Genomic DNA, 22,282 nt, shown 5'->3' on the forward strand with positions numbered 1-22,282 from the left:
TTTTTTGGAAAATAGAAGATCTACAATTTTTGGTTCGATTACTTTGGATTACTTTTTTGATACGTGACTCATTGGAGACATTTAAAGGAACTTTGTGTTGCAGGAAAAACTCAGTTTGAACAGTAACATTTGTATTTTGAAGTGTATTGATTATTGAATTGAATTAGTTTAAGTCAGATAAAGATATTGGAATTTAATTTCAAAGGCAACAGTTTCGTGTTTTCTTTTTGGTCTGCAATACAATTTGGTTACAGCAGTCTATAAAGAATTACTGCAGGTGGACTCTTTATTTCTTTTAGTTATCTAATAAAACTCAGGCATACAATTTTATGGGTCTGATTGATATAAGCAACTTTAAAAGAGGAACGAGAATAATACATGAGATGAGATGAGGTTGAGGAGTGCAATGATTTGAGCAGGAGGAGCGCACGGTTCTGGCTCGAGTATGAGTCGCATCTTCCATCTTCAGACTCAGAGCAACCTATGGGCAGAGTAGAGCAGAGAACAGACGAACGCCTGAAGACCACCGTGCCTGCCTACCACGTCGTCTGCCTCTCCCCCTTTGCTTCTCTCTGTCTCCTTGCTTCACCCCCCTCCCTCCCTCCTGCTTGCTTGCTCTGCCCCCACCAGCCACATGTTCTCCGCTCTGCTGCCTGTGCGTCTGCTCCCTGCATTAGCTCCGCTACGCTGCCGTGCTCCAGACCCACGCTCCGCGCCATCACCAGATTTATATGCTGATAGACATAGTTCAGAGGGGAAAACTACACAGTCTGCCAGACGAGAGGTATGGGCTCCCCTCTCTTCCAGCGCCACCAATAAAAGGCCCCCAAAATACCAGGGAAATGTGTCGCAGAGGTCTTAACAATACTCGAGAAGTGTGTGTGTATGTGACTGAGTGTCGATCCGCGCGCCTGTGCGCAATTGCGGTGTGCCAAACAAGTCTGGAAACACAGGGCTGGAACACACAGACAAGAACCGCAATTAAAGAAAACCATTATCCATTTTCACTCCCTCTAAAGAGCGTGTGAAACTCACACTTAACTAAAATCACTTGGCTTGCATTAGTCTGCTATTACTTGAGGTTAATAGGATTTACCAATATACAGTAAATATCAAGCCTGTCCTTGATAGGTAATTATGATATAGGCTATACAAATAAACTAATATTAAGTTTGACAAACATCACATTTGACAAATAAAAACTTCAGGTTCAGCTGAGTGCAGCCCAGTAGCGATAGATTATTTTTGTCTGTTGATGGATCACGTGTCTCGAGTGACTAGCGGACGGTCGTCTTCAGCTGGGAAGAGCAGATAGCATCATAAAACTGACATCCTCTTGGCTCTTTGCCCGGCTTCATCCAGGCTGGTACTCTTCTCTGGAGGGAGGGAGGGAGGCTGTAGACTGTTTGGCAGACACATCAACAGACAGATGACCAGACAAACAAAAATCCACCAATATGCAACCTGTTTTCCTCCTTAGCAAAAGTATTTTCTTTGTGTGTGTGTGTGTGTGTGTGTGTGTGTGTGTGTGTGTGTGTGTGTGTGTGTGTGTGTGTGTGTGTGTGTGTGTGTGTGTGTGCACTGCTACACATCTTGAGATGTCTAGAATACTTCGCATAATTGGTGATTTCCGGTTTATTTAAAAGTTATATCATATGTAGTTCTATATACACTGAAGAACAAATTGTGATACAGACAGTAAAGGTTTAAAGCTAAACAAGACTCTTTAGAGGGAATCAATTATACGCATCTCAACTTCATCTTAGACTATATACAACCACCCACGCCTCACCCACCCCTCTCCGATCCCACCTCTTGTCCTGAGTGACTGGCTGGGCTGAAACTTGAGCACTGCCCTCGAATTATTTGTAAAAGCAGGCCCAGGGGGCAGAGGACATGGCTATTTATTACTGAATCAAAAGGAAGCCCAGTGTTTATTCAGATGCATTCAGGAAGCCCGGTCTGCATTCCCACACTAGCACACCCATGTTTACACTGAAGGGTCCTGAGGTGAAAGGAACTACAGAACATTTTTCTGCACTCTGTAGAAAGATGTTGCTGTTGTACTCCCTGTGGAAGTCATTTAAGCCTGCATTGTATTTAGTTGCATGTGATGTCACACACCGAAAATAGCCGATCTACAAGCTCACAACGTGATGCAACTAAGTGTAAATCAGGTGTAGGTTCTTAGGCATACCGTACAATACATAATACAGAGATATACATCACAACAGGCACATACCATAAATAATAAAGGGTATGTGTAACAGATATCAGGATTCCCGCATGCATAAAGTCAATGGCAAATCGAGTGGCAAAGTGAGTTTAACGTCGTTTAACATTGTTTAATACAATCAGATAGGACTTTTCTGTTTGGATGTATGGGCTGTGAAGGCCAGAAAGTATTTTTTTTTTGCCACTCAGTAGGCATTCACACATAACTTCATAACTTCCGGGTATGATGATGATGTCACGTGCATACCCTCTATACACAGATATACATGCACGTGCCACACACATGCACGCACGCACGCACACACACACACACACACACACACACACACACACACACACACACACACACACACACACACACACAAACACACACACACACACACACAAACAGACACATGGAGCATACACACAAACAAAAACACAATATACACATTTGTTAAGATAGCTATTTTGGTTCATAAGCAGGAATATAAATTACATCTGTGTTTAAATACTTTTGGGGTAATTAGTACACTCCAAAACCCAAGACCTGATTGCCCTCACTTGACCCTATGCCTTGTTGCCCAACAGGTATTGGAACGGATGTGGTTGGGGGACAGTGACAGGGGTTGGGTCAGCCCACTCCCCATTCATTCCAATCGGTTTCCACCCTTGGCTATGGCAATAATCCAGTATTCGCTCTTGCATGCATGAGCAAGCATGTTTTGCTATTCCATTGACAGACACACAGTTAATTTTGGATGAATGGATACCGTAAGTGCTTCCCATTCCTATTTGGTACTGGCCCACATTTAGAATGTGTTGGAATGGATGCGGGGATCACCACATTCCCTCCCCTGCTGCATGCGCAAACAAACGACTTCAAATTGAGAAAACTGTACAACCCAGTGACACCTGCCGAAAACAGCTGATCTACAAGCTCACAACTTATCGCATCTGTTACGTGTTGTGAGTTTGTGGATCTGCTCTTTTCGGGGCATGACACCGCAAAACAACGGAGTACAGATGGCATAAAGGTGCAGCGTCACCGGCAGAGGGCAGGTTTTGCCCGCAGGGTTTCCCCTGGGCCGGGCCCGAGAGAGAGTGATGTCCACGGTCTGCTCAGGTTACACATTCACTCATTCAACAAGGCGTGGTGGGGGCATCCTCCCTCCATGACACTGTTGCCTTTGTGTTGTCCCATGCCTCAAGGCCGGGGCAGGTGCAACAAACAGCTGAGGGCAGGGCAAGAGAGGCCAACTGCTGTCCCTCCCGAGACGCCAATGTACAGTACACAGTAAAAATCCCCATCCTTAATTCTCTAATTAGTCTAAAAATGACCCTTGTCCAATTGGGTCCATTTTACACTGTCAAAACTGTACTAACATGGAATGATTTTATTCTGTGATTCTTCATAAGAATACCAAAGAGTTGGGAAAAAGTGCACTCATGTATGATATACAATGATACAGTACTGTACAGTACAGATAGCTGTGTACTCCTTATTATAACTTGCAACATATCAAGCTGTAGTATAATTGCACTCTCCTGAGGCAAGAATACAAATGATCAATCAATCAGTTAAGTGCTAAATTGCATGTACAGATGTTTGTATCGCCCACAAACCAGAAATATTTTGTTTGGGTGATTCATTGAGAGATAAAATCGAATGGGAAGAAGTGGCATTTTTTGGTGGTTTCAACTCTATGATTTTACCCACTCACACCACTTACTGCTCCAATGGAGCTAGAGAAGGGCATATTTCCACACCAAAAATATTTACCATCTATCATTAAACTAATCTTTGGGAGAATTCCTTCACTTTAATGTGACTACGACATTATACTGCCACAAGAAACAGAAATCTGTGTATAATTCCACCTCTGCATGCCTCCTAAGAGTCCTATTGACTTGCAAAGTGTCCGTAAACCTACTGATTGATTGTTTGATTGAATAGTTTATTAGCAGGAAATGTAAAACAGCAACAGATTACAGTCAAACACTTTGTCTAAAAGGGATAGCGGTCTTGTTTCCCTATGAATGAAATGAAAACCCACCTTTTCAGACTCCATCATGGCCCATAGCACTTACCCCACCCCCTTAGATACATAGCATTTCTGTAGACTTAGATAGCATTTGATACAGACTTATAGCATGTTATGTAGACAGCACTATAATTGCAATGTATGTAGTCATAGCATGTCATAGTACATATGTATAGCATAGTAGTATATATGTATAGTTTATATGTATAGTTTCATTATATAGATATTCCACTGTTACTTTCTTAGCTTACGCATGTTTCATGATACATTTTTATGTGATGTATTCCCATGCTTTTTTGTTATTGCTTAATGTAAATCGCTCTGGATTAAGAGCGTCTGCTAAATGCCTAAATTGTAAATTGTAAATTGATGAATAGCATTTGCAAAATAATACATTTTATGCAACCCTCTCGGGGACTAGATTGTCTGTGTTTGCAATAAGAGTTGTGGCAAACATTGGATTGAATTATAACATTTCTATGGGTGACAATCTATCTAACACTATCGGTTTTGTCTTGTCTTGATGCCACTGAAAACCACCCATTTAGTACAAACAGGATAAAACACATTAAGAAGTATAATTATGGGAACTACATAATTTGACCTAGGCATTTGAGAGTAAGACTCCACAAATATACAGTGGTAGAAAGTAACTAACTTTTACTTTTACTTGAGTGAAAAATCTGAGTACTTCTTTCACCACTGCAAATATGTGTGAGCACTAGCTCTCCCAGTCTCTCTCTCCCCTCTCATGTTATGCAGACAGCTGTCCAGCGATGATGCACAGGCCTCACTGGGACTGGACCATGCCTGTGTGATTAGCTGGGGGACATTTAAACTTTAAAGGGGCCTACAAAGACAGCTGACCGTGTGTTCATCACATGCAAGAGCGCACATGTGCCGTCCACGCAGTCTCATTCTAAAACTCACTTCACATTCACAAGGACTTGAAAACCTGAGGATATCTGCTGTACTACAAATCTTCAGCTGATAATAATCGTTCTATAACTTGGTTATTGGTTACTAATATCTTCCCACCTGCAGAGATTCACATAATAATAAGACTTGTTGTATTTGCCAGCCGTCCAGCATGGGTGCGTTTATCGCTAAGTTGCTGCTTCCTACCATTAGTAGCCTGGTGTTTCTGCCTGCAGCCAGCGTGGCAGCCAAGAGAGGGTTCCACATGGAGGCCATGGTTTACTTCTTCACAATGTTCTTCACAGCGGTAAGCCCCACCAGCAATTGGAAAGGGAGAGAACACTGTCACTGTGTCAATGAGATGGTAACAGGATATAGGTGGGCATGAGGAAGAGTGGGCACTTAAATTGACTATTTTTCCAAAATGTTATATAATATGATTAGAACATGCTTAAACATTTGACAATTAAGATCTATTATTTCTACAATTGCTACAAAACCTGTATATCCAGTCATTTTGGGTTATAAACAAGAAGTTGAAGGCAAAAATGTTGTATGAGTGTATCAAAGCTAATATCTCCTTTTATTATTATTTTTGCCAATATATAATAATAGTTTGTTTATTTGTTAGTTTTTTGCAATTTGTCAAAACTACTTTACAAACTTTATGATTGAGTTTTTGAGGTGTTGTCCCACATTTTGCAATTACATAAAACCCTGATATTATGATGCTGCTGTACCTACAGTATGGCACTTTTTCCTGAAGCTTTCTGTTGTGCAACAGATTTACCATGCATGTGACAGTCCAGGCCTCTCCCTCCTGTGCTTCATGCAGTATGACATTATGGAATACTTCAGTGTATATGGCACTGCTCTCTCTATGTGGGTCACTCTCATAGGTGAGTAGAAACATACAGAATGGCACATAACAACAATATGACTATGTATGCTGTGTTGTAAGTTGTAAGTTGTCAAAAGGGACTCTTAAGTAACTGAAACAGGTCTGATCCTTTCAACAAACAATGTGTCATACTAGTACCTCTTCTTCGGTGAGACAGTAAAATCCTACTGTAAAATCTCAAAGTTAATTTAGTGTACAAATGGAACCACATTTGTTCACTCTGAAGAGTTAAATTAAGGCTGAGGATTGCACAGTTGTTGCTGTGGTTCTTGCATTCTCTTTGAACTGTGTGCAGTGTGACTGAGCAGTTGTTGATACTAGCATGTGTCGTGTCTGCACGGTCTCTCACATATGTTCAGAGGTGCTTTTTAATCAGGCTTTCATACATAAGCACACACACACCCACACTGCATGCACGCACATACCCGCGTGCGCACGTGCACACGCACACACACACACACACACACACACACTTCACCTCACGTCTCAAAGGAACTGTTTGTGTTTATCTTATGCTCATGGTCTCAGAGACCACATGCATTTTCCTTTCAAAAGAAAGGTCTGACATTTTAATGTCATCATTTATACACTGTGTCTATCCTATTGTATTAATCTATCCTTTGTTGTGGCCCATGTCCCAGCTCTCGGAGACTTTGATGAGCCAAAGCGTTCCAGTATAACCATGTTTGGAGTGTTGTCCATTGCTGTGAGGATATACCAGGACCGCTGGGGCTATGGAATATATGCTGGACCAATTGGTTCAGCCGTCTTCATCATAACCATCAAATGGGTGAGGAGGACCATTTGGGAATATCTATTCCATGGTTCCCAGTGAAATCCTCAATTAAACGTTTACATGTGTAACTCAGTGTACAGATGTAACCAAATGAATCCATTTGGTTGCATTTGTACAGGAACAACAGCAACTGTTGCCTGTTATTGCAGCTCCAGAAGATGAAGGAGATCAAGGCTGTGTATCCAGAGAAGAGTGTATACACACAGCAGGTGGGGCCAGGATGCTGTTTTGGAGCTCTGGCTCTAATGCTGCGTTTCTACTTTGAGGTAAGTGTGTACTGCATGTCTGTATCTATCGCCGACCCATTCCTCACATCAGAGCTAATCCTTACATATAATTCAAGTAAATCAGGAATAGGATTTACAGGAACATTATTTCCAAAGAGCTTACCAGCTACAATATAACGTTGCCAGTAAATCTAATTTAAAACTTCTTACTGAGAAGGTTGACCATTTAAGTGTGTATAGATATCTTAAGATCTGGCACCAGTTGTGAAAGCCTTAAAATGCTTTTTTATGGAGTGCATTGTCCACTGATTCGCCAAATTGTCACTCTCCTCAATACAGGAATGGGACTATGCCTATGTCCACAGTTTCTATCATCTGTCGCTGGCTGTGTCCTTCGTGCTGCTGCTACCCAAAAAGAATCGTTATGCTGGGACGGAACGAAACGCAGCCAAGCTCAGCTGCTACACACTCTGCTGCTGTGTATGTGATGCCTTTTTTAATCTCTCGATCACTCTCGACGTGTTAGTAGGATCAGCAGTGATCCATGCAGTTCAGAGCAGGGCTAAACTGCAGAAAATAACACTGAGATCGATAGTGCCAGTTGCACTTTTATTTATTTTTACTCTGGAAAATATTGTACCACTTAACAACTTATTTTATACTCAAGCTATTCGAAAATAGCTGATGTCACCTTGTAGATGTTGTAGCTTGTAGATTTTCAAGAAATGTTGAAATGTTCTTTATGACATATATGCCTCAAATTAAATTGGGGACGCCAGAGTTAATGTGGTAAAATGTAAATTGACATCATCACCGCCCTATACATGTAGCACTCGAATGTTAATAGAAACCCTTACCATTGGTATATGTTATTGCCATGTGGGGAACGGAAGTGCTAACACTGGCAGTATAAGGCTTTACCCACTGTGCAACAGAGAGCAGGACCACCGTTATTATAACGTTTATGTCGGGTGCACCAAACTATGACTTTTCAGGATTCAAATTCAAATTCTTTTTTTTTTTTTCTTTTTTTTTTTTAAGATATTTTTTTGCGGCTTACGCCTTTTATTGATTTTTTAAGGGACAGACAGTAGGCTGACAGGAAACGGGAGAGAGATGGGGGGATGACATGCAGTAAAGGCCGTGTCGGGTCCGGGAGTCGAACCCGCGGCACACTGCGACTGGATTACCAGTCCGGTGCCCAGACCGTTACGCTACGGCCTGGGCCAAATTCAAATTCTTAAGCAGCACATCAACAAGCTCAAAGCGTGCCATGAGTAGATCTGCTCCTTTTGATACCTTATAACTGTAGTATGATCAAATATGACGTTAAATCTCGTGAAAAAACACAAAAAGAGATAAGAGGTTTCTGCCCGACAGCAAAGATAATTGATGGATTGCTAAGAAATCTTTCAAATAAATTACTAACTTACTTTATTTTCTTTTGCATACTACCAGTCTATGTCCCCCGGCTCTTCAAAGGAAGAGAAGAACAAGCAGATGAAAAAGACAAAAAAGACCCGGACCATTTGGACATTTCCCACGCTCCGAACCTGCAGCAGCACCCCGACTCTACCTCTATACGACCCTCCATCTACACCTATCAAAGGAAACACCATAAGAAAGCTCAAGGAGTTGAATGGCTGGAAGTGACCCCTCGGGGTCACAAGTGGACTTCTAAACTTAAGGTCACACATATTGGCTGGTCAAACGTAGTAAGACGTCATTCTAAAGACGCAAAGAGACAAGGGGATTTAACAGTCATCAGCCAAATGTGGGTAAATCTTTGCTGTGGCTGGTGAGTCTACTTTACACTTTGGCAGACAATCTACTGTAATTTGGAGGTTTCTTTATGTATATTCCAAAAATCATATTTGGCTGGTATAAGATAATGACGGTGGCTGGTGAATTTTGGACTCCGCCAGCTATTGTGGCCAGTGGGCGAAAACAAACTTGGTTTCTGCCGTTGGCTATAGAACCTATAGGCAAGAACAAGGGTCAAATCAGACTCCCGTGCCATCAGAGGACCCTATAAGGACATGGATGTCTATCTAAAATGCCTGTGCAGACATCAGGACACTAAGAACCTATACCTAAGAACACAGTGAGAAGGACTTTTTCTTTTAGAGTCAAGCCAGTAAAACTGACTGGAAAATTTGTGAGTAGCACAAACCAACAGATGGTTTATCTCTCCAAAATATATAAATTGTATTTTGAAATGTTCCTCAAGAGAGACCCTTCGTCTGCTCCCTTTTCTCTCTCTGTTCCCGCCTCCGCTTTTCCTCTTTCAATCTCTCTCTCTCTCAGAGAAAGGAACTATGCGGTTGGGAGAATTACGAGACTGTAAAAATCTCATTTCGCTCTCTTCATGTATCCCTGAGGTGCCAAACATGTCATCTGGTGCATCAGGTGTTTGACCGGTGTAGAAATTGCTCTAGATATTGGCCGGTAAACGGACCTACACCTTGACAATGTTTCCGAGGCAACAGGTGTACAGTTGTCTATTAATACCTGTTCACTGACCAAGCAACTTTAGCACTGTTCTCCTTCCACATACTGTCCAATACTGAGATTCTATATTGTTTTTGCTAAAATCTTTATGTATATATTGCTTATTTATTGGTATATTGCGAGGGCTATTTTTAACTGGGCTGGTTTTGGTGAACATTTGTTCACAGTTTGAAAATAAACGAATTGTATTGTTGGTGTAAACTTATTCATGCTTCAAATTGGTTACATACAGTAAATAGGGCTAAAATGACTACATACAGTACTGTACAGTCATTATAATAATACAGTCCAGTGATACGGACTCAGCAGAAGTTTGCCATTGACAAAATCTCTGCTTGGCCCCGTCTAGCAACACTAATCCAATTCCAATCCCGGGTATCCCATATTCCACTTTCACCTCAGCGGGACGTAGGGTGTGCGTTTGCCGCACGTCACCTGCCCGAACACTACCCAAAGACTACAAACGTGCTCTGCGCGTCTTATAGACAAAACAGTCTAAGGCCAATATGTGAATGAAACTCCCATCCACCGGGAATGTTTTGAGCCGAGGCCAAGCCACCAGCTCCTGTGCCCAGAGAAAGGTGTTTTTGTCTGGGCTGAGAAACCTGGCGGGCCACTGGGCGTCCTGGCTGGCTGCGCCTCTCCATCCCTGACAGGACGGTAACCCAAGCCTTTTATTGCACGAGTGTGAAACACTTTTCAGCTCCTTTACGACCACTGTCTGTCCCACACCACTTTGTTGAGGGTCCGAGGCCCACACACACACACATGCACGCACGCATGCACGCACAGCAGATACACACAGTTTGAGGGATCTGAAACAGGGGCCGGCCCGGGCCGGGCCACACTGCAGAACAGCAGTGTCAACACAAGGTGATTGACAACATTCTGAGCGTGGTCGTCTCCTCGTGGTCGTCTGCACCTACATTCCACGGCTGAATGGAATCTTGGTGGGTATCTAAATATAATAAAGAAATACATCTGAACAAATAAAAAAAAATGACTTTCGTTACCAGTGGAAGAGAACTTGCTCCAGTATTCCATATTTGGCATGCCTTTCACATGCTACTGAAAACAGCAGCAGACAGAGTTAAGAAGATCAGCTTTCATTAGACTCAATTAAACAGAAAGAAACCATTACACGGTAGTAATTACAAAAAAAATATATGCATGGTATGCTGGGAATGTTTGCGCTGCAGTATTTAGTTTGGGTACGTTCTATGGCAAGAGATCTGTGAGTGCTGTACAACTCCTTTCTCTCTATCAGCTGTTGCCACAGTTGTTGTCAGTATACATAGAAGGGTCAGCTGACTTATAGAAAACACTCTCCTACAGTATATACCACCAAGTAGAGATGATCTGATAGCAAATTTTCATTGACAATAACAACAACAACCAGTACTAAACCTTAAGTAGTATGTAATAGTTATTACATTTTACAAACATATTACTGTTTCTAAGGTAGATTGTATGCTTATATACAGTACAGTACAGCTGTTAAAAACCAGATCGGTGGACTTGTGGTTAGACTGAGTGTCCGCCCTGAGAGACTGGGAGGTTTGATCCCCGGCTGGGTCATAGCAAAGACCCAGTGTAATGGAGCCGCAGTTAATGCTTTTATTGAGTAGCCATTTCTCTACCGTTTCGGACGTGGGGCGGCTCGCCGGAACCGGGCCGGCACCCTGGGTGCGTTCCTGTGTGCCCCCCTGGAACCCCCACACGGAGTTGCACTACTAACTTCACACGGGGGTGTGGTTTTTTATGTATAATCACAGTGTTACCAATGCAGAGACAGAATTGTGCCAGCTGCTGCTGAGCATCAGATTGATTGGAATCAAGTTCAGCTGTGGTTTTATCTCTGCCTGACTTCCTCAGTTGGTAAGGACAAGGATTGGAAGGACAAGACGTGAGTTGCCATTGATCACCAGAAAACACAACTCTACAATGCATTTTGGTGGAATGTTATTTTAATGGTTTTGTATTGTTTTCAATTAACTGATGGACATGCTAGGTCACACAAACCTATAGCACCAAGCTGGAAGGGGAACAAGGTGACTGTTGTTTTATTGTCAAACTTGTACTGATCGTGGTTGGTTATTTTTTATTGTTTGATTTTATTTTATGAGGTTTATTGCAGTGCATTATGCACTGTAGTAATTTACTGGTTTATTATATTGTATGGGTTGATTAATTAATTTGATTTATAATTGACACTGTGATACCTTCCTTTGTCCCCTCCCCACCCCCTTTTCAGTTTTCACGTTGATTAAAATATAGAGCCTTAAAATACATAATTTGGACTTTGGAAATCATACATCACAGGAACTGTGATGGGCTCCTCCGATAGGCTCCTGCCCTAGGGGCCTCATGGCTCCGCAAGGCGTACACACTACCAGAACAGGAGACTCCTGCCCTAGGGGCCTCATGGCTCCGCAAGGCGTACACAGCTGTTTATGGGGACTAGATTATGGATGGTAGTGATTTTCAAACTTTTGGGCAATGCATATGGGCAAGTCTCAAAGTACATGCATATTTAGTGAAAATGTACAGTACAAGCTCACAACATACCACATAAAAAAGATTGTGGGAAAAAAAATCATTACATTTAATATGTTCACCTATATACTTGAAATAGTGACTCCAGGTTGAAACTGGTTAAAATGTGGTTTAGAATTTGCCTGTTTTGGGAAATGAGGAGCCTGGGTTCCAGCCTGATTTACTGCGTTCCAAAAAACAAATTAACAATATGACTGCCTGGTCATCCATCCATTCCTAGTCCTACCAATCTTTGTCATTTAGACAATCAGACTTGGTTAACCCACTGGTCATATAACAGTTTACATTTCTACATGCCTAACCTTCTAGTAGTGCATACTTTCTTTTCATGGTGGATATCACATTTACAAACCATTCACTTTCTATTACCAAGTATCAACATAGTAAATTTGGGTCTCTACTGCCACTTGCTGGACAACAAAATAAGAATTATTAATACATGTAGATTCTTCTTTTTATGGGTTCAAGGGAGAGAGGGGGAGAGAGAGCTATAGAGAGCCTATTCAGCCACAAAATAACATGGCCAATGCTAGGTGTTGTAAGGAGTGCAAATCTCACTGTGAGCAACCAAATTGTCGATTTTGTATGCTTTTTCATCATCTTCATCTTCAATTTACAATTTACAATTTAGGAATTTAGCAGACGCTCTTAATCCAGAGCGACTTACATTAAGCAATAACAAAAAGCATGCGGCATACATCACATACATAAAAAGTAGTTATTATACTATACATATGTACTATAAAGTGCTATGACTACATAAAATGCAATTCTAGTGCTGTCTACGTAACATGCTATAAGTCTGTATAACATGCTATCTAAGTCTACATAAAGTACTATCTAAGGGGCTAGGGCAAGTGCTACGGGCCATGATGGAGTCTGAAAAGGTGGGTTTTCAGACTACGGCGGAAGATCATTATCATCTTATCTTCTTCTGTGCTTGGACATGTTCATTGCGGCTTACGGATGTATTTTAGAAATTAGTTTTTTGTTTTTGTGTTAACCCACTCTCATTTATGACTTTGCATTATTATTATTATTTTATTTTTTATTTTTTGCGGCTTACGCCTTTTATTGATTTTTTAAGGGACAGATAGTAGGCTGACAGGAAACGGGAGAGAGATGGGGGGATGACATGCGGTAAAGGCCGTGTCGGGTTCGGGAGTCGAACCCGCGGCACACCGCGACTGGATCACCAGTCCGGTGCCCAGACCGTTACGCTACGGCCTGGGCCTGACTTTGCATTATTGCATGGATTTGTATCTTTGCATCGACTTTGCATGTATTGCTTTTGAAGAAGCGCTTTACACTCAACACTGCACCCCCTTTCTTGAGATAAGCGAAGGACAGACAGGCGCACACACACATGCACACGCACACACACACACACACACACACACACACACACACACACACACACAGATACACAGACCTATTTAATAAATAACAGCTTGAGCTGAAGAAATTACTTTATTTAATAATTTAATAGGTCATCTTTGTCCACTTCTAGGACTGTATAAGAATGTCCCTCTACTCTTGTGGAAAAATGCTCTTCACCTGCCTGTGCAGCTCCTGTTGGCAGGTTGTCTCACACATGGCTTGGTCTCCTCCCCTGACTCAGATGACCTTCTGATTGGCAGTCAGACTGACTGACTCTGTGTCTTCATTGGCCACTGCCATCCTTTCAAGATCACTGCACAGTCTATGGACAAATGAGTGAATAAAAAAAGAGCGTTATTGCTCTGGATTTTAGCCACTATAATAAACCTAGAAGACAATCGCAAGCAACTATTTGAAAAGATGTGTACCATTTTTTAATTCATTTTTTAAAGTTAATTCCTAACAACCTACCTGCCAACATCTGATCCTGACGTGGTAAAACCTGGAGAGTGGCATGGCTGGATTTTTTCCATTAACTGACGTCTGACTGTCTGTCCTGTTTCACTAGACAGTATGTCTGAAACATTGCATCCTGGTGACAGACTCATGAGCAGAGTGAGCGCCTACACACACAAAAACATACATACATGTGCAGTTGTGCACACGTGTGAACACAAATTCACAGAATCAAACTACATGCACACTGACATGCAGACACAAAGAAATCATGTGGATCACTAGGATCAACGAAGTTACTAATGTTGCTGTGGAGAGGGAAGTCTGGAGCTCTCTGGTGGAGGGTTGCCCCCGCGATCCGACTACGGATAACGGTTGACCATAACTTTTTGAAAGGTCTCGGTACCTCATCATTGGCGGGATCCAATATTAGTGTGCTGATGGTATCCTTCATTGTCCCCTGCAGGTTGAGTACTTTGTGGAAGGCCTTGGCTCTGTTCTCATAGTAGCGACAGACACATGGATTGTACTTGATGGCCAACGAAAACCTGTCCGCTGCTTCCTGGAACCGCCTATGGATATGAATACAAGACGCCAGTTGCAAGAGAAAGATGTACTGCTTGAAATTACATATTTTCATAATTCCAGTATTTGAAATTCCTTTTTTGTTCCCATTTCAGTAATTGCCAGTTCCCCCCACATACCCCCCCTACATGCCAGTCCGTCTTGGGAGGGTGTGGACAAGCACATGTCTCCTCATCTTCACCTGACAGTGACGAGTTTGACGGGGAAGGGGTAACGCATATAAGCTGGAAACACGCAATTACTAGTTACTCTCCCTACTGAGTAGGAGTTCCAATTTGTAGGAGTCACTAATGCATGTGACAATCAGAGGCGTCAGGTTCCTATAACGGCGGTGGGTGCACCCCCCCCCCCCCCCCCCAGCGGTGGGTTTTTTTTGGTTGGTAGCTACTTTATTTACAGTTTGCTAATGAACACAGTGTTTCAGTTCACAACGAACACATTCGAGGCTGCGTTGTCTTGTGAGTGATGCATAGCATTGAGAAAGTCCATGATTGCACTGTAGTTGGAAAGCACCGCTTGTAACGACGCAGCTCTCACTGTCCAGCGTGTTGGGCACAGAGGTTTCAACGCCGGCGCATCGTCGTCCTGTAACGCCTTAAACGCTTTGGTGAATTTCTGATCAATGTTATTAGGTCACGAATAACTACCATGAAATCACGACACACTTTGACGTTTTCGACAACATCCTGCACTACTAAATTCAGGACATGTGCGGTGCAGTGAATGTAAAGAGCCTGAGGCTCCAGCGCCTGCATTCGGGCTTGCAAGCCTGTTTTGGAACCAGCCATGTTCGCTGCACCATCATAACACTGTCCTCGGAGTTTACTTCGCTTATTAGCATTTGAATGCCCATGGGCGGCGGCCCAACACCTATCTTGGCCCAAGCGCCCCCAACCCCCCGTAAAGGGTGACTACGTGCATGACAACATGACCACTGGGGAAGGGACATTTCAGTGGACAGTGGGTGCATATACTGCATATTGATATTGGCTTATTATTATTTTGCCTGTGGGTGCTTCTGCTCCTGAGCACCCGCGGAGTTGACGCCGTTGGTGACAATGATCACCAGCTACTCACCCACAAACACAGCTAATTGTGTTTGTTGGAGCGCCCGGCCACCGTGGAGTAATTGAACCTCAGTTGTGGGCAGTAACTTTACCACCCGGATGCCCCGTGTGCACATATTCCTAATGCACTTATTACTAATACCTGGGCACTACCCAAATAAAACACAGGAACACTCAACTGATCTGCACGTATTTACTATAATGGGGTGATGAATGACATTTCGACTTGCATCTTCCTCAGAGTCAAACGGGTGTTTTACTTGGGTAGTCTCTCCTGAAGTGCCTAGGTATTATTCTATCTGATATAAGTTGTCCCTGTTGAGCACCAACGAGCCCTTCCACTACTGCACCTTCTGCTGAAACGTGCTGGACTTTTACCTAAATGCACTATTCTGTGTGTGTGTGTGTGTGTGTGTGTGTGTGTGTGTGTGTGTGTGTGTGTGTGTGTGTGTGTGTGTGTGTGTGTGTGTGTGTGTGTGTGTGTGTGTGTGTGTGTGTGTGTGTGTGTGTGTGTGTGTGTGTGTGCGTGTGTGTGTGCGTGCGTGCGTAATGTAGCACGTATATTGCATGTCTGTAGGCTATATGTGTGGATGTCTATGCATACGTGCGTCAGTGTGTGTGCGTGTCTGACCTCTCCTGGAAGCTGTGTGAGCCCATGGTGTTATGGAGAACAGCAAGTCTGGCCCAGATGGCCGGGTCGTTAGGACTCATCTCCTCTGCCTGCTGGTAGTCAGCCAGCGCAAAGCTCCACTCCTCCTGCTTAAAGAAACAATCTAGACCACACACACACACACACACACATGAAAATGAGAATTGAGAATAATAATAAATACCTGAGGGTAAAATTTGATCATATTAATTGAGAATAGTAATAGCAACAGTACTAACAGTACTAAAATGAGTGAGCAGCAGGTAGTCTGTGTCACCTTCTTCGACCACAATTTGATGGGACACATCATGCGATGTATCATGAATGTATCATAAACATCTCTTGTTATACTGCCAAATGCCCTGCCCTCCATCATCCACCCTTCTTCTCACCTCCTCGGTTCATGTAGAGGCCTCTCTCCCTCTTCTCCTCCTGGATGGCCTTGTTGAGGAGCAGTGTCGCCTCGGGGTGGAACCCTCTGGAGGAACACTGCACGGCAAAGTCGTTGTAGGTGAGCACCAGCTGGGCCCGGGCCTCCTCCTGCACGGCTCTCGGCTCTTCCTGCAGGAGGCTGTGTCCAACCTTCTGCTCACTCAACTCTATGGCCAGGACCAGATCCTCAATGGCCGCTGTGAAGTCTTTCAAACGGCGATAAAGAATCCCTCTATATAGGAAAATGCAATCATTGAAGACATGAATTGTATGTGGACAATACAATAGCTAGCAGTGCATGCATGGACAGGATCACCTGAAGAGGTAGTAGCGTTCATTCTCAGGCAGGTGTTGCAGGGCTGTGTTGATCTTGGACAGAGCTTCTGGGAGCCTCCCAGATAGGGCTTTGCTGACTGCCTCCTGCCTGACCTGTTCACTGCTCTCCTCCAGCTGAGACAGCAGAGCGATGGTTTCTGGACATGTTGGGTTCAACGCCAGGGCTGATTTTGCATCATGGTAGCACTGGGTTACCTGGATAGAGGATAAATTGTCGCAGAGATAATGAAAAACTAAATGTTCAATTTTCAATTATGTGTAGCCTCTAGACGACAAACAGATTTGCATAACCCTATCACCAGGCTATAGTCTAATACAAGTACTGGGGTAAGTGCATTGAACAAATCAACGGTTGCATGTGTCAGAATTTTGTAGAAAATACTGATGTTCAGCTAAGGAAAAAATATTAAAAGTCAGCGCTCGTCTTTAATCAGTACTAATCATAAATCAATCCAGAAATATTGGTGTAGTAATGGACTCAGACCTGTATTTCAACAGCCACGACAAGACAACTAGAAATGTGCCTAGCTATCACAGTGGACTCCCCTCACTCTCGTTCCCTGTCTCTCTACACTGTGGACTATCAATAAAGGCAAGATATGATCAGATGTAAACTGAAGATGTTTATTTGGTGAGACTGTTGGCTGACCTGGTTGAGTTTCAGGTACAGCCGGGCTCTGAGGGTGTAAAGGTCTGCAGTCTGGGAGTCAGACTCAATCCAATCAGTCACCAGTTGCAGACAGTCACTGTAGCGGCCTAGCGCTGTCAGACAGGCAAGGCTGCAACATAAATGACAACTTAAAGAGAGAGAGAGAGAGAGAGAGAGAGAGAGAGAGAGTGTGTGTGTGTGTGTGTGTGTGTGTGTGTGTGTGTGTGTGTGTGTGTGTGTGTGTGTGTGTGTGTGTGTGTGTGTGTGTGTGTGTGTGTGTGTGTGTGTGTGTGCGTGTGCGTGTGTGAGAAAGGATTATTTATCAGTTGAAGTAGGTAAATTAATGGCATTAACTGAAATGTTGTCATGGTGTTGTTATGAATATGTGTGTATGAATATGTGTGTCTGTAGCTCCACCTGCTGGCTGAAGACAAAACTAAAAGCATCCATTGATTGCTGGATGATTGCTTAATAGACAAACAACTTTGTCTGTGTCTATGTTTAGTAGATAACATGAAACAAGACAACACAACACTATAGCATCATATTATGCAATGCAAACTAGCTTGCATGCCTATTCCCACTATAGGCTGAGGAAGAAATGCCACTTGACAGTTTTCAAATCAGCCTCAGAAAACATCAGGTAAGTGATGACACCCATTGCAGAAATCTGCACGGCGTATAGCACCTGGTAATTATAAAAGCCTAACTTAATTTGCTCACTTCTTCATCGCAGCTACTTCCAATATATTCTATATTCTGGGGTAGTGTGCTTCCACTGAGATAATTGGACTGCTTGAATTCTAGTTGACTTCGAGCATGTCTTTTTTTGTATTGCCGTTTTGTTCTTGCTTAAATGTAAATCGCTCTGGATTAAGAGCGATTTACATTGCTAAATGCCTAAATTATAGATCGGGTCCACTGTCTTCTCATTATCGCCTTTTCCTTGATTCTATGTAGAAGCCACATTAAAGAAGTTTCCCCAAGCCACCAAAGGCAATGAAGGCATGCTGGGAGCAGCAGTGAATGGGAAGCTGACGGAGCTGAGGCGGTCCCACAAGTAGACAAACAAGTAATAATGATATTATTAAAATGAAATAAAGCTGTTGATATACAGCCCCTCCTATCCAGCTTTAATGTCTGTCCACTACACAAACATTAAATTCAGATTGACAATGAATGGAGAATGATACGTTGTAGTGTATTGTAGGAATGTAGGCTACGTCATGATGACATGACGCAAATTGTGATGTGCATTGTAGCTTGCTTCTGAACTAATGATACCTCTTTTTTTTATCAAATCAGATTCGGGGATGACATCAGAGTGGTGCCCAAGAGAAGCCTTGGTGACCTGGAGCCCCCACCCCTCCAATGTATATTCTTATGACCAAATCATTATTTTTTATGATTTATTTTTATATGGGGCAGTCAATAAATGTTTATTCTCCCAAGAAACATCTCTGAGGTCTTCTTTTCTGACACATATTTGGATATCTTTTTTATTCAGAAAGATAAAATAGATTGTGTAATGTACATAATACTAGGCTACATCACTGGTTCCCAAACATTTCTGTGTATGTGTAAATAAAATAGTTGCTATTATATTATTATTATTATTATATTATTTATTATTGTATTATTTATGTACATATATGTACATGTGCTTATATGTTCATATTGTATAAGTGCATATGCACATATATGTTCAGGGGGTCCAATTTCATATGCCACATATATGTCTAACATATAAGTTTCATATAAGTCCTTGACATGTTTCTGCTATATGAAAATGGTGCTGGTGTTGAATATTGTCTGTGATATAGCTTAATTGAATTGCACTGTTTACAGCACTTTGAAGAAGACAATAGGACAATGACCATTCACACCTAGTGTCATCCCTAATCAGTGGGATTGAGCCCATGCTGTGAGTGCTTATAGGCAGGAAGTGACACTCTGCCTTCAGATTCGATTCGATTCGATTCAGATTTGTTTGACCTTGAACTTGATGCCAACATTGTTCCACCTCCCCTTTCCCCTGTTTTTAGTATTGTTAAACCGTATAGGAAATAAAATGAAATCTTAATTGCAAGCAAGAAGTTGTCCCGTCTGATGGTATTTGCACCGGCCGCTACAAGTTTTGGTGCCGAAACCCGGGAGAGAGATCTAAACAAGATCTATCTATGAATGAAGAAGCGAATACACAGACACCAGCCATGGTGGACATACAAAGAAACAAAAGATTACGGGGAGCAGTTCGAAGTGCCACGACCAGGTTGCTAACAAAGATTGATCAAGACGAGATCGCAATGCAACGGCCTAATGTGGAGGTACTGGAGGAGTACTTGGAACAATTGTTGGCAAGAGAGACAATTAAGGCACAGAAGACCATCACCGTCTCATCTGATAGGCTCTGCAGTGGGGCTTCAACTCAGCAGCCTTGGAAAAAGACTCTAAAGCCTGCAGGAACAAACCCCGGTCGAACAAACACTGACCCTGAGGACAAGTTGGAAGATAATCAAATCAACATTATATCATATTGTTGTTGTTTTTTTACATTTTCTTTAGCAGTTTAGCTGCATAACATGATTTTCTTATGTCTAGTAGCACTGAATGGTTGCAACATTTCTAAATAATCAATATAACAAGGCAGGAGAAAAGTAAAGACACTAAATTAACTCCATAGAAGAGCATTAGCCACTGTGGCTTCCATGCACCCTTCAATCCTTGCTCTTGTTTCTCATAATGTTGCTGGTCAAGGGGTGTAAATTTATTATGTTTATTTTACTTCACATTAACTTTACTCCTGTCTTTCAACCTTGCAGAAACCAATGTTATGATACATGAATGTATCCCTGGGGATAAATAAAGGTCTAATGTAATCTTATCCTAGCCTGATTAGCTGACTGAAGCTAAGCAGTTTTATCTATATAATCTTATTCTGTTCTTGCAGTCATTGAAAGATGCTCTGGATAATAGAATACACATAAAATACAATACAATTCAGAATTGCAACAGAGAATTAGATATTTGAAGGAGAGGAGTTAAGAAATATCCAAGCAGACTGACCTGTAAGTAATAGATAAAGGCCATGCGAATGTGGAAATCCCCAGGCTCCAGGACGCTGGCATGCTTGTAACCAGCTGCTGCCGACTGGAAGTCACACAGCTGTAGATATGCCTCTGCCTGTCGCACATAGAACTGGCTCTACAATGCAGGACAATAGCAACAGCTGCAGTTCTCAAACCTTTTTATTTCAAGTACCTCCGTAACTCTGAGAGTGTAGAACCAAATGGACCCTTACGGGTTAATTTGGTTACATTTGTACACTTGCAGAGTTACAGACTTGAAATCATACATTTGGAACCCCTCGAGGAACGCTGTAGGTTCCTGGACCCCCTTTGAGAACCACTAATGTTGTCATTGCAATGTGCACCAGAACTATAAAAGGTAGCAATGTTTTGAGGTTGGGGTGAGGGTAGATTATGCAATAGAAATGAAAAAGATCCCTGTACCTATATTTAGGACCCAATAACCTCTTCATTATTCCTGTATGAGTCATGAGCATCCAAGCATGAAGCTCAACTTGGAGTTAGTTGGTTGTGTCTATTGTCAATGGAAACAGTCAGGTGTATCTGTTACAGAACCGTACAAACATACCTGATTTGGCTGTAGAGTCATGGCTTTGGAGTAGCAGATTACAGCCTTCTCAAACTGGAATTGTCTCATTGCCTCTTCTCCCTTTGAATAACTGCAAAGTCGACAACCTCACATGAGTTCTTGGTTGAACTTTTCAACCTATATCTTCATATAAAAGTGGTCCTCACTAATGCTCATTATGAGATGCCACAATTTCTGTCTACTGTAGGGGAGGGCTGTGGTCAGTTCAGAAACTTGCCTACCATTTTACATAATTGTAAACAGCAAGTTTGGTCATTTGGTCATCACTGGATTATATTTTTCCATGCAAAGTTTCCAGGAAGAGAAAGGATGTAGTTTCCATTATTGGAATCCCCAGATGATGTCATTGGTAGGCACTAGGCAGGTTTCTGAACTGTCCACAGCCCACCGATGAGAGTGAGACACAGACAGAAATGGTATTGTCAATGAGAAAAATCTGAGTTATTAATTCCTTAAAAAGAATAGGCCTATTATTTTACAGATAGACTACCTTGTTTGTGAGTGACCAACAACAACAGTAATGGAAATGATTAATGAAGCTCACTGTTCAAAAGCCTTGTTCCTTATAATGAAATCTACCTGTAGGTCTGGTCTGTCAGAATAGTTGTGCCCAGGTGTGGTCAGCTTGCTTGGTCCAAAAAGTTGTTTTAGCTGAACACTTTTATACATGGCCTCTTCCAAATCCTGCTCTAATACAGCAGTGGGGAACAGGCTGTCGTCAACCTGATTTGTAGATATTCATCATTAAAATGCATATTAAGCCTACTTTAGGCTGCTATAGGTTATATAGAATAGCTGGCCTAGCCCTATACTTACAAATAGATACGAAATTGTCATGGAGACAAATACAATATACAATATCTGAGACTCTGAGTAATGATA

At 42.3% G+C, this 22,282-nt stretch overlaps 2 protein-coding genes across 2 annotated transcripts; one reads left to right on the forward strand and one right to left on the reverse strand.

Moving 5' to 3' along the window:
* Nucleotides 1–4,903: 4,903 nt before the first annotated feature.
* Nucleotides 4,904–9,666, forward strand: mymk (myomaker, myoblast fusion factor). The gene is made up of 6 exons (XM_083784031.1): nt 4,904–5,484; nt 5,962–6,076; nt 6,720–6,868; nt 7,024–7,140; nt 7,441–7,581; nt 8,560–9,666. The coding sequence occupies exons 1-6, from the start codon at nt 5,350–5,352 to the stop codon at nt 8,752–8,754; spliced, it is 852 nt and encodes a 283-aa protein (XP_083640157.1). The 5' UTR covers nt 4,904–5,349; the 3' UTR covers nt 8,755–9,666.
* Nucleotides 9,667–13,785: 4,119 nt separating this feature from the next.
* On the reverse strand, nt 13,786–22,024 carry LOC310871883 (tetratricopeptide repeat protein 16-like; the record flags this gene model as incomplete). The annotated part of the gene is made up of 11 exons (XM_083783520.1): nt 21,945–22,024; nt 21,380–21,470; nt 20,789–20,926; nt 20,115–20,215; nt 17,723–17,852; nt 17,054–17,268; nt 16,698–16,969; nt 16,288–16,429; nt 14,411–14,576; nt 14,020–14,171; nt 13,786–13,870 (listed from the first exon to the last, which is right to left on the reverse strand). Exons 2-11 carry the CDS (start codon nt 21,446–21,448, stop codon nt 13,786–13,788), a joined length of 1,470 nt encoding a protein of 489 aa, XP_083639646.1. The 5' UTR covers nt 21,449–21,470; nt 21,945–22,024.
* Nucleotides 22,025–22,282: the final 258 nt, after the last annotated feature.

The sequence above is a fragment of the Protomyctophum parallelum genome (genome assembly GCF_964188405.1).
Source record: "Protomyctophum parallelum genome assembly, chromosome: 15".
NCBI classification, from domain to species: Eukaryota; Metazoa; Chordata; class Actinopteri; order Myctophiformes; family Myctophidae; genus Protomyctophum; species Protomyctophum parallelum.

Bases quoted from the DNA above. Each gene is read 5' to 3' on its own strand.
- mymk (XM_083784031.1), top strand. From the start codon at position 5,350: ATGGGTGCGTTTATCGCTAAGTTGCTGCTTCCTACCATTAGTAGCCTG. The intron at 7,141-7,440 runs GTAAGTGTGTAC...TCCTCAATACAG, and splicing joins TGCTGCGTTTCTACTTTGAG to GAATGGGACTATGCCTATGT. The intron at 7,582-8,559 runs GTATGTGATGCC...GCATACTACCAG, and splicing joins GCTACACACTCTGCTGCTGT to TCTATGTCCCCCGGCTCTTC.